The sequence below is a fragment of the Camelina sativa genome, chromosome 5 (genome assembly GCF_000633955.1).
Source record: "Camelina sativa cultivar DH55 chromosome 5, Cs, whole genome shotgun sequence".
Taxonomy (NCBI): domain Eukaryota; kingdom Viridiplantae; phylum Streptophyta; class Magnoliopsida; order Brassicales; family Brassicaceae; genus Camelina; species Camelina sativa.
The window spans coordinates 5,976,477-5,987,714 of NC_025689.1; the positions used below are offsets into that span (position 1 = coordinate 5,976,477).

The 11,238-nt window shown below is 39.6% G+C and overlaps 2 protein-coding genes and 1 long non-coding RNA gene across 3 annotated transcripts; 1 reads left to right on the forward strand and 2 right to left on the reverse strand.

Annotated features, from left to right (window-relative positions):
* LOC104785740 lies at positions 817 to 2,208 on the reverse strand. Its single transcript, XR_767409.2, has 2 exons — positions 2,091 to 2,208; positions 817 to 1,165 (listed from the first exon to the last, which is right to left on the reverse strand). It is a non-coding gene; the product is annotated as an uncharacterized LOC104785740 (long non-coding RNA).
* Positions 2,444 to 4,289, forward strand: LOC104785739 (50S ribosomal protein L25-like). The gene is made up of 3 exons (XM_010511005.2): positions 2,444 to 2,935; positions 3,109 to 3,238; positions 3,779 to 4,289. The coding sequence occupies exons 1-3, from the start codon at positions 2,504 to 2,506 to the stop codon at positions 3,994 to 3,996; spliced, it is 780 nt and encodes a 259-aa protein (XP_010509307.1). The 5' UTR covers positions 2,444 to 2,503; the 3' UTR covers positions 3,997 to 4,289.
* Positions 4,172 to 5,038, reverse strand: LOC104785738. Its single transcript, XM_010511004.1, has 2 exons — positions 4,719 to 5,038; positions 4,172 to 4,601 (listed from the first exon to the last, which is right to left on the reverse strand). The coding sequence occupies exons 1-2, from the start codon at positions 4,993 to 4,995 to the stop codon at positions 4,273 to 4,275; spliced, it is 606 nt and encodes a 201-aa protein (XP_010509306.1). The 5' UTR covers positions 4,996 to 5,038; the 3' UTR covers positions 4,172 to 4,272.

Below are 11,238 nucleotides of genomic sequence, written 5' to 3' on the forward strand. Positions count from 1 at the left end.
AAACATTTTTTTTAATTGGATGACACGTGGAGTAATATTCAGCCGTTCGTACCATGCGTCACGTTCTTTTTCGGTCTGCGTCAGAAAAGGACACATTCAAATTTTTTTTATTAAATTATTCAATATTATTATTATATGTAGTAACGTCAATGAATGAAAAATGAGAGTCGGCAAAAAAATAGTTGGAATTAGGGCAGGGCATTCGGGTTACCCGTTTGGGTTCGGGTATTACCCGTTCGGGTTCGGATTAAGGGGTAGTAGAAAATAGAACTCATTCGAGTATTTTATTATGTTTGGGTTCGGTTCAGTTCAGGTAGTACCGGGTTCGGGTCGGTTTGGGTTACAATTTTCAGAACCCAATTAGTATCCGAACTACCGGGTACCCGAAAAAATATAATTAAAATTAATTAAATTTAAATAAATTTAGTTAAAGTTTGACTTATATGACAATATATTTTAGATATTTTGATTATTTTTGATATTTAGATATAAAACTAAATGAAATATTCAAAATTATAATCATAACTTTAGGGTAATTGCAGTATATTAATGATAAATATTATAAATATGTTTATATGTTCGGGTTTGTTGGGTATCCAAACGGGTACCGGGTATTACCTGACCCTAACCTGAACCTACGGGTATTAGAAAATAGAACCCAACAGGGTTTTATAAGCAAACCCGAACCCAACCCGAACCCGGTTTTTCGGGTCGGATTTCGGGTTGGGTATTCGAGTACGGTTTTTATGCCCATGCCTAGTTGGAATAAATAGGTCTAAAAAAATAATAAAATATACTAATAGTCTAATATATAACTCGTAAAAAAATATGTTAATAGATGTAAAAAGAAAATGTTACAAAAGAGTGGAGCCCAATAAAGCATAGATAATGGACTTAATTGATCTAATTAAGCCCTCTCAAGGGCCCGTTACAGAAAGATACTCGACCACAATAAACCGGAAGGAATAAAAAAACTAAAAACCAAAAGTTATGGTTCATAATTTTCATACAAAAAAAAGCTCAAACCGTCGATTGTACTTTCTTTTCTTTTGAGTTTTGAGAAACCACAGACAATTTTACCTTGCACATGGAAGACAAAGTGAAAAAGGTAGAAGCTCCATTGTCTGTCTCAACAAACACCTCTTCAGTTTCCCTCTTCTGACTTCTATAAACGAAAAAAAAAAACACAATATAAATGCTAAATCTGAGTGATTATAAAGTAATGATAGGCATGATCAAAATGGTTATAACGAAAATAATACCTTGAATTTGAAGATTTTTTCTTCAGAGAAATGTGTTTTTCTTTTCTTTTTCTTGTTTCTTTTGGTTTTTGGTCGAGAGAGCAAGATGAAGCTTATTAAAATGGGACTCATGGAGGCCATATTTTTTTGTTCAGACGAGTTTACCCTCAACTCAATACAGTTCCATGCTACACACTGAGGGTAAAGTAGTTATTTACATAAAACAGGTAATGGAATATCCGTTGAATCATAGTATCAAGTCCCAGTTATTATTGGGTTGAGATAAGTTTAAAGCCCATGAAAAAGTAAGTCCATTAAAGATTTCAAAACGACGACGTTTAATTGGAGAAACCTCACATTTCTGTAACACTGTCACACACAGCTCCTAAACCCATTCTTTGCTCTCTCTCTCTCTTTGACTGATAAAGTAAACAATGTTGCTCCGTCGTGTAACAACACTACCCAAAACCCTACAAAACCTCCGGCTATACTCTCCGGCGGCGACGGCAGCAGCTTTAGCTCACGATCATTCCACCCTAGAAACCCAATTAACTTACCTCCCTGGATTCCCTCGACCCGATCCAAAGTACGCGGAGACGATCCTCGCCGTTCCAAGGTCTGTCTCAGGCAAGAGCATATCGGCGAAAGAGCGTAAAGCCGGTAGAGTTCCTTCGATCATATTCGAACAAGAGGATGGACAACACGGAGGAAACAAGAGGCTTGTTTCAGTTCAAACGAATCAGATCAGGAAGCTTGTGACTCATTTGGGTTACTCTTTTTTCCTCTCGNATCTGAGTGATTATAAAGTAATGATAGGCATGATCAAAATGGTTATAACGAAAATAATACCTTGAATTTGAAGATTTTTTCTTCAGAGAAATGTGTTTTTCTTTTCTTTTTCTTGTTTCTTTTGGTTTTTGGTCGAGAGAGCAAGATGAAGCTTATTAAAATGGGACTCATGGAGGCCATATTTTTTTGTTCAGACGAGTTTACCCTCAACTCAATACAGTTCCATGCTACACACTGAGGGTAAAGTAGTTATTTACATAAAACAGGTAATGGAATATCCGTTGAATCATAGTATCAAGTCCCAGTTATTATTGGGTTGAGATAAGTTTAAAGCCCATGAAAAAGTAAGTCCATTAAAGATTTCAAAACGACGACGTTTAATTGGAGAAACCTCACATTTCTGTAACACTGTCACACACAGCTCCTAAACCCATTCTTTGCTCTCTCTCTCTCTTTGACTGATAAAGTAAACAATGTTGCTCCGTCGTGTAACAACACTACCCAAAACCCTACAAAACCTCCGGCTATACTCTCCGGCGGCGACGGCAGCAGCTTTAGCTCACGATCATTCCACCCTAGAAACCCAATTAACTTACCTCCCTGGATTCCCTCGACCCGATCCAAAGTACGCGGAGACGATCCTCGCCGTTCCAAGGTCTGTCTCAGGCAAGAGCATATCGGCGAAAGAGCGTAAAGCCGGTAGAGTTCCTTCGATCATATTCGAACAAGAGGATGGACAACACGGAGGAAACAAGAGGCTTGTTTCAGTTCAAACGAATCAGATCAGGAAGCTTGTGACTCATTTGGGTTACTCTTTTTTCCTCTCGAGACTCTTCGATGTTGAGGTTCGAGCTGAGATTGGTTCTAATGAGGTCATTGAGAAAGTCCGAGCTTTGCCTAGAGCGGTAAAGTTTCTTCCTTTTTTCACATATTGATGAAATTTTGGATTTTTTTGGTACTGCAGATTGCATTGTATCATTTGTTTTGAATCTTCACTTGTTGATTTTGAGAATGGTGTGTTTGTTTTGTTGGTTTATGTATTGAGTTCTTAGAAAGTTCGTGTTTTGAAATGTTTCAGATTCATTTGCATTCTGGAACTGATGCTCCACTGAATGTGACATTCATTAGAGCGCCTCCAGGTGCTTTGTTGAAGGTTGATATCCCTCTTGTGTTCATAGGAGATGATGTGTCCCCCGGATTAAAGAAAGGTAATCAACCCTTTACTTATGTATAGGATTCTCTTAGTCTTGGATCTTAATAAGGATTTGAGCTCCTTGGAACGAGTGGTGAGTTAGTTTAGGTGCTTACTCAGGAATCACTGTACCGTAACCGGTCTAGTCATGATCACTATGTTGTTTTCTAACTTCTGGTTACTGAGAACGAATAGGCATTGAGTCATGTATGGTGTAGTAGATATGCTAGACGTAGGTTAATACACCCATCTCTTTTGAGTTCTGAAGTAGTTAGGCCACACATTAAAATATGTCTTGGTTGGAGTTCATTGAGCATCTAATCTGTAGAGAAGTGATAGTGCCCTGGTTTCAGCTAAGCTTTGGTGATGAAAAGTAACCATTACTTTAGATGGCTTTATCTTTGATGTTTTACAAAGCTTTTACTCGAGTGAAAAGGAATCTATGCGTGGGTTTCAGGGATCAATTTCCCGTTTGCATGCTATATGTTGGTATTAAATGCAGCTTTTGTGAATCTACTCGCTGTATATTGATCACCATTTCTTGATCTTTTTGCAGGAGCATCTCTGAATACGATAAAAAGAACGGTAAAGTACCTATGCCCAGCAGAGATTATCCCACCATACATAGAAGTAGATCTCAGCCAATTGGATATTGGGAACAAGATACTAGCAGGAGACCTCAAGGTTCATCCAGCGCTAAAGCTTATAAAGTCCAAAGACGAACCCATCGTTAAGGTTGCCGGAGGACGTGTGACTGACCAGCAAAAGAAATAAACCAGTGAGTCATATTAACTGCGGTGCAATCCGAATGGTACTACTCATACTTGTTCCTCTCGAAACGTTGATGAAAAAAATGAACGGATCAATCTTCTTAGGACTCAAGATCCTTTAGAATCGAGGGGTTTTTTTTTGTGTGTTTTATAATTAGTGTTGCCTGAGAGGAGAGCTCTAGTTTCCAGCAGAACGTTCTTATCTTTTGATTCTACAATGCATTTCTTTCTTTTCACATTCGGTATTTACAGACATCTATAAATAAGCGTAGAACAAAATTTAATCTTGTTTAGATTTAGACATGTTTTCAGTCATTCCATGTGTTCTTCTGAGACAGAGTAATGTAACCATTGAGGAATTGTTCATCATCATCATCATGGAACAATCCATTATAAGATGAACAGATTTCTTGAAAATCTTCATTATCTTCACTTTACCTCTAACTTCAACACTACTATTCAGCCCCACTCCTCTTCCGTTTAAATCCTCCATTAAACCTGGAACAGATGCTAGTAGCTTTGTTGTAACAATCTCAGCCGTCAGGCTCATCTTAACCGTCTGTTTTGCCGGAACAGCTTCACTTCTTGGGATACTATCCCCAGTTACCTCTGATTCACCATGTTTAAACAAAAGCGTAACTTCATTCACTTTAAACGATGCTGGATTCGGATTATGTAATGAGATATTGACTGAGAATGTAACGTTTCGGTTCGTGTTGACTTTACCATTGACGAAATCCAACCGTTGGATGATGGATATGGAGTCGACCGTGAGTTTTGGGTTATGGAGATGGAAAACAGTGAGGGAGAGGACGATGAAGGTGACTGCGATGAGCATAGCTAAAGATGCGATGAAACCACAACATAAGATGAGTTTTGCATGTGAATGGACGTATTTGGTTTTGTCGTGTTGGTGGTACTGATCTTCTTCGTTTGGTTGGTCACTCCGGGTAGTGAGATAAAGTGGGGCTAAAGGCTTATGATCCTCGTTAGACTCGGCCATGGCTAACTCAAATTTCTTGTGTGTAAAACTAATTTTGGAGGTTTAAAAGATACAATATTGTTATATATAATGTATATGTATATGTAGTGTTTCATTTGTAATTTTTCGTAACGCGTTTGCCTGGAAAAATAAGTAAGGTTGACCTATTGACTTGGACAAAGTAAAGGTGAAGTGGGATGAGTTGATTTTAGTGTTGCGAATCTTTTTTTCTTTTCTTTTGTGTTAAGAAAAGTAAAACTTAAAAATTGTGATCTTCTAATCTTTGATGTGATTGGTTTTTATGTAGCAGACTGGACAAAACAATTTTTTTTTGTTTCTGGGTGACGACACAAGGATTCTTTAAAAACTCGAGATCATGTAACAAATCCAGTGGTCGGAGGTTTACGTGGACAAAGATTAGTATCTCTCTAGTCATACTATACTGTTACAGCTATTTGGGAGCCAAGATACTTTGCAGAGTCGCACGTGTGAGTCGTCACGTGTGAGTTCAAGTGGGCGTATCAAGTAATACGTGTACGGTTTAAAGCAGGAGGCCGTTAGACTGATGAAAACTTTCTTATCTTTATATGAGCACATGTTTAGCTCTCGTCATTATCATCAAATAATCAATCTGTAAACAACTCTTAAAGTTCCGATATCAGTTCGCCGGGTTTCTCTCGTTTTGAGAGCCGGTAAGTAATCCTCCGTATTTTATGAACATCGAGTGGTTAAGGTCTAATAAAATGTTATTCAGCTTATTTTAGCTTGGTTGTGGTTTTCGTGTGTCAAAGATATCAGAGCTAAACGATCCTTGGAAATGGTAGGAACGCGGTCTCAGGTGGTGGAGGTTCAACCGCAGGAGATGGGTACGGTGGAGCTGATGGATTCACGGTTGGATCGGCTGGAAGAGATGGTTCTGGGTCAGAATTAAAGGATGACGGAGATGTTGGCAGAGCAGAATCAGAAGATGATGAAACACATCGCCAATATGTTCGACGCTATGGGTAGATCTACAGCTCATCATGGTAAGGAGATTCAAAAGAAAGCTGAACGGAGTGAAACACCATGTGATCGGAGTAACCTGAAGTCATTGTCGTCTCGGGAGGTTCAGAAATCATCATCGTCGAGGGAGGTTTGATCTAGTGACTTGGATCCACCCAAGGTTGTTAGATCCGATCCGGTAAGACCCGATCCTCACTATAAATATGGTAGTCTTACTCGCTTAGGAAAAATCAATTTTCCTAGGTTCGATGGGAGTCATATCAAGGAGTGGTTGTTTAAGGTGGAGGAATTTTTTGTTGTGGATTATACACCTAGGGAGATGCGTGTGAAGATGGCTGCGATTCATTTTGATGGACATGCGGCAACTTGGCACTATTCCTTTGTTCCATCCGGTATTGACCTTGATGTGTTAGATGATTGGAATGGGTATGTTTTGTTGTTAAAGGAGAGGTTTGAAGATGAGGGTGATGATCCGATGGCAGAGTTAAAGCAGTTGCAGGAGACATATGGTATCATAGACTATCATCAGAAGTTTGATCTCACTAAGACTCGGTTCAACTTATCTGAAGAACATTTGGTGAGCTTGTACTTGGCAGGGTTGCGGTTAGACACACAAATGCATGTTAGAATGTTTCAACCTCAGTTCGTGCATCAGTGTTTGCGACTTGAAGATTATACGAAAAGGCACACCCTAAGAAACAGACTTCACAGTCGTGGGGAACTACAAAGAGTAACACTGGTAACAATGGAGGTCAACAAATGGTTACCAACGCTAAGGAAGGTGGTTCTCAAGGTAGTAAAGCTGGAGGAAACTTTAAGGGAAATGGTACGACTACTAAAAGATTCTTATCTAAAGAGGAGATGAGTGATAGACATGCTAAGGGACTTTGCTATTGGTGTGATGAGAAGTTCACCCCTGAACATTACCAACAGCATAAGAATACGCAGTTGTATAGCATTGAGGTCGACGAAGGAGGGTTGGTAGAAAATGTGTTGGTTGGTGATGATGAAGATGACAAAAACATGCCAATGGTGTCTGTCAATGCAGTAACAGGAGTATCAGATTATAAGACTATGTGTGTCAAGGGTTTGTATGGGAAGAAATCAATTTATGTGTTGCTGGATTCGGGCTCTACTCACAACTTTGTCGATCCTAGGATGGCAGCAAGGATGGGGTGTAAGGTTCAATCTTCAAAACTAACTCAAGTTGCAGTTGCTGATGGAAGGAAGTTAGGTGTTGAGGGTAGAATCGATGGGTTTCAATGGAGGTTCATAACAACATTCTTTGAGTCGGATGTGTTATTAATTCCATTAAGAGGTTGTGACATGGTTTTGGGAGTACAGTGGCTATCGACTTTGGGCCCTATTACTTGGGAGTTCAAACTGTTAGAGATGACTTTCATGTGGAATAAGAAGAATGTTATGTTGTATGGGATTCAAAATGGGTCAGTAAGGGATGCAAAAGCACAAAAGCTTAAGAAGATGGTAGAAGAGGAGGTACAAGTTTCGATGATATGTGTGAGTGAAGTGGAACCTCGTGATGAAGTACGTGAATACACTGATGGTACTACGGCTATTACTGTACACACCATATCAGTAAATGTTGTCACTCTTGTTGAAATAGATACGTTGGTCAAAGCTTATCCAGAAGTATTTGCAGAACCGACTGGCTTACCACCGTTCAGGAAGCATCACGATCATAAGATTCAGCTGTTGGATGGAGCAAATTCGGTGAATCAACGGCTTTATAGGTATGCTATCCACCAAAAGAATGAGATCGATAAAATTGTGGAGGATATGTTATCTGGTGGAACGATTCAACCTAGCTCAGGCCCTTTTGCATCACCAGTGGTGTTAGTCAAGAAAAAAGACGGTAGTTGGCGACTGCGTGGTGATTATAGGGAGCTCAATGGTGTGACGGTGAAGGACATATTTCCCATTCCCTTGATTGAAGATTTGTTAGATGAATTGGGAGGCTCTAAGATCTTCTCCAAGATTGATCTACGTGCCGGGTATCATCAAGTAAGGATGAGAGTGGAAGATATCCCTAAGACAGCCTTTAAGACTCACAGTGGACACTATGAATATTTAGTGATGCCATTTGGTTTGACGAATGCTCCGGCTACGTTCCAGAGCCTTATGAACTCGGTGTTCAAGGCTTTCCTTCGTAAGTTTGTGTTAGTCTTCTTTGATGATATACTCATCTATAGTAAGAGCGTGGACGATCATGTGATGCACTTGCGTATGGTGTTTGAAGTGATGCGAAGTGAGAAGTTATATGCAAAAATGAGTAAATGTGCTTTTGCGGAAGACAAGGTCGAGTACTTGGGCCATTTCATCAGTTCTGAAGGTGTAGCAACGGATCCAACAAAAATCAAAGCAGTAGCAGAGTGGCCTAAACCGATCAACTTGAAGCAATTTCGTGGGCTTTTGGCTTTAGCTGGGTATTATCGATAATTTGTTAAAAACTTTGGAGCCATTGCTTGTCCCCTGCATGCATTGACCAAAACTGATGCATTTGAGTGGAGTGAAGTGGCTCAGGAGGCATTTGACAGCTTGAAACAGGCGCTGTGTAAGACACCAGTTTTGGTTATGCCTTTATTCGATAAGGTGTTCGTTGTTGAAACTGATGCTTGCGGACAGGGTATTGGGGCAGTATTGATGCAAGAGGGTCACCCTGTTTTGTATATCAGTAGACAACTCAAGGGAAGGCAGTTGCATCTATCAATCTATGAAAAATAATTGTTGGCAGTGATATTTGCAGTGCAGAAATGGAGGCATTATTTATTACCTGCACATTTCATCATCAAGACTGATCAGAGGAGCCTTAAGTACTTATTGGAGCAGCGTCTCAACACGCCAATACAACAACAATGGTTACCTAAACTGTTGAAGTTTGACTACGAGATTCAATACAAACATGGCAAGGAAAACTTAGCAGCAGATGCATTGTCCAGAGTAGAGGGTGCGAAAGTACTACATATGGCAATGAAAGTGGTGGAATGCGACTTATTAAAAGAGATTCAGTCTGTGTATGATCAGGACGCAGAGATACGAGAAATTATTGCTAAGCTCAAGATTAGTCCTAATGCGAAGAAACATTATTCTTGGTCGCAGGATGTGCTTCGCCGTAAGAACAAAATCGTGGTCCCTCGAGTGGTGCAGTTGCGTGATACTATTCTGCAGTGGCTACACTGTTCTGGAGTGGGTGGTCACTCAGGTAGAGATGTCACTTATCAACGAGTTAAGGGTGTGTTCTATTGGAAGGGAATGGCTAACGATATTCAAGTTTACATCTGAAGTTGTCAAGTTTGTCCGCAGTGCAAGAGTGATAATGCGGCTTCTCCTGGTCTGCTGACACCTCTTCCAATTCCTGAAACCTTATGGAGTGACGTTTCCATGGATTTTATCGAAGGCTTACCAGTGTATGCAAATATGTCAATCATTATGGTGGTGGTTGATAGATTGAGCAAAACAGCACATTCTATTGCATTGGCACATCCATACAGTGCGTTGAGCGTGGCTCAAGCCTACTTAGACAATGATATTAAGTTACACGGGTGTCCAAATTCAATTGTCAGTGTTCGGGATGCGGTATTCACGAGTGAGTTTTGGAGGGAGTTTTTCACCTTGCAGGGCGTAGAGCTTAAGATGTCAACGACTTACCATCCCCAGAGTGATGGTCAAACTGAGGTGGTCAATAGGTGTTTGGAGACTTATTTAAGGTGTATGTGTCACACCAAACCTCACATGTGGTGTAAGTGGTTGGCACTCGCAGAGTATTGGTACAATACCAATTATCATACCTCTACTCGTATGACTCCGTATGAGGCTTTTTATGGTCAAGTTCCACCGGTCCATTTGCCTTATTTACCGAGTGAGACCAAGGTTGCAGTTGTGGCTCGGTCCTTGCAGGAGAGAGAGAGAACATGTTGAAGTTGCTGAAGTTCCATTTGTTGCGTGCTCAACATAGGATGAAACAATTGGCTAATCGTCATCATACTGAACGGGAGTTTGACATTGGAGATTATGTTTATCTTAAGCTCCAGTCGTATCGACAGAACTCGGTGGTTGTTCGTATGAATCAGAAGCTTTCACCGAAATACTATGGTCCTTACAAGATTGTGGATAAGTGTGGATTGGCAGCTTACAAGCTTGACCTTCCTGCAGGCACTAAGATTCATCCAGTTTTTCATGTGTCACAGCTTAGAGAGTTGGTGGGAAATGTGACGGTGGCGACTCAGATGCCTTCCGTGTTGCAGGATGTCTTTGACAAGGAACCATAATCTATTTTTGAGAGGAAGATGGTTAACAGGCAGGGTCGAGCTGTTACTAAGATTTTGGTGAAGTGGATTGATCAACCAGTAGAAGAAGCGACTTGGGAATTTCTTTTTGACTTCCAAAAAAAATTTCCTGAGTTTGAAGTTTGAAGACCCTTGTGGACAAGGCTCTGCAAAGGGGGGAAGATTTGATACAGCTATTTGGAAGCCAAGCTATTTTGCAGAGTCGCACGTGTTCACGTGTGAGTTCAAGTGGGCGTATCAAGTAACACGTGTACGGTTCAGAGTAGGAGGCCGTTAGACGGATAAAAACTTTCTTATCTTTATATGAGCACATGTTTAGCTCTTGTTATTATCAAATAATCAATCTGTAAACAACTCTTAAAGTTCCGATATCAGTTCGCCGGTTTCTCTCGTTTTGAGAGTTGGTAAGTAATCCTCCGTGTTTTATGAATATCAAGTGGTTAAGGTCTAATAAAATGTTATTCAGCTTATTTTGGCTTGGATGTGGTTTTCTTGTGTCATATATTGAGTTAAACAATCCGTTTTTTTTTTTGGGTTTAAAATACGATAACGTAAACCTAGTAAATCTTGTCCTGGGTGTAATCATGTAACGTACTCATCTAAAAAATTGATGAAAATTAAAGACCGATTGGTATTTGACTAATTGACTTAGAAAACGAAAAGAAAGTGGGAGGAGACTAGAGTTGATTGTAATTTGCGAAGCTTCTAAATTTGTTATGATGACTTCTTGGCTTTGTATCATTGTATGATTCATAGCAGAATGAAAAAGTCAATTTATACTTTCATTAAAAAAAAACTGTAGGCTTATACATTTGTACGGTGTAAGGGCAAAGGAAAAAGTAATACTGTTAATTTCAAGTTTCAGATGATTAATGACTTTTGATCAAAAAAAGAAGATGATTAATGACTAAGATATATATATATATATATATATATATATATATATATATATATATAT

Coding starts and splice junctions, on each gene's coding strand:
- LOC104785738 (XM_010511004.1), bottom strand. CDS start 4,995: ATGGCCGAGTCTAACGAGGATCATAAGCCTTTAGCCCCACTTTATCTC. Junction 4,602..4,718: donor ACGGTTGGATTTCGTCAATG/GTAAAGTCAACA, acceptor ATGGTGAATCAG/AGGTAACTGGGGATAGTATC.
- LOC104785739 (XM_010511005.2), top strand. CDS start 2,504: ATGTTGCTCCGTCGTGTAACAACACTACCCAAAACCCTACAAAACCTC. Junction 2,936..3,108: donor TCCGAGCTTTGCCTAGAGCG/GTAAAGTTTCTT, acceptor GAAATGTTTCAG/ATTCATTTGCATTCTGGAAC. Junction 3,239..3,778: donor GTCCCCCGGATTAAAGAAAG/GTAATCAACCCT, acceptor ATCTTTTTGCAG/GAGCATCTCTGAATACGATA.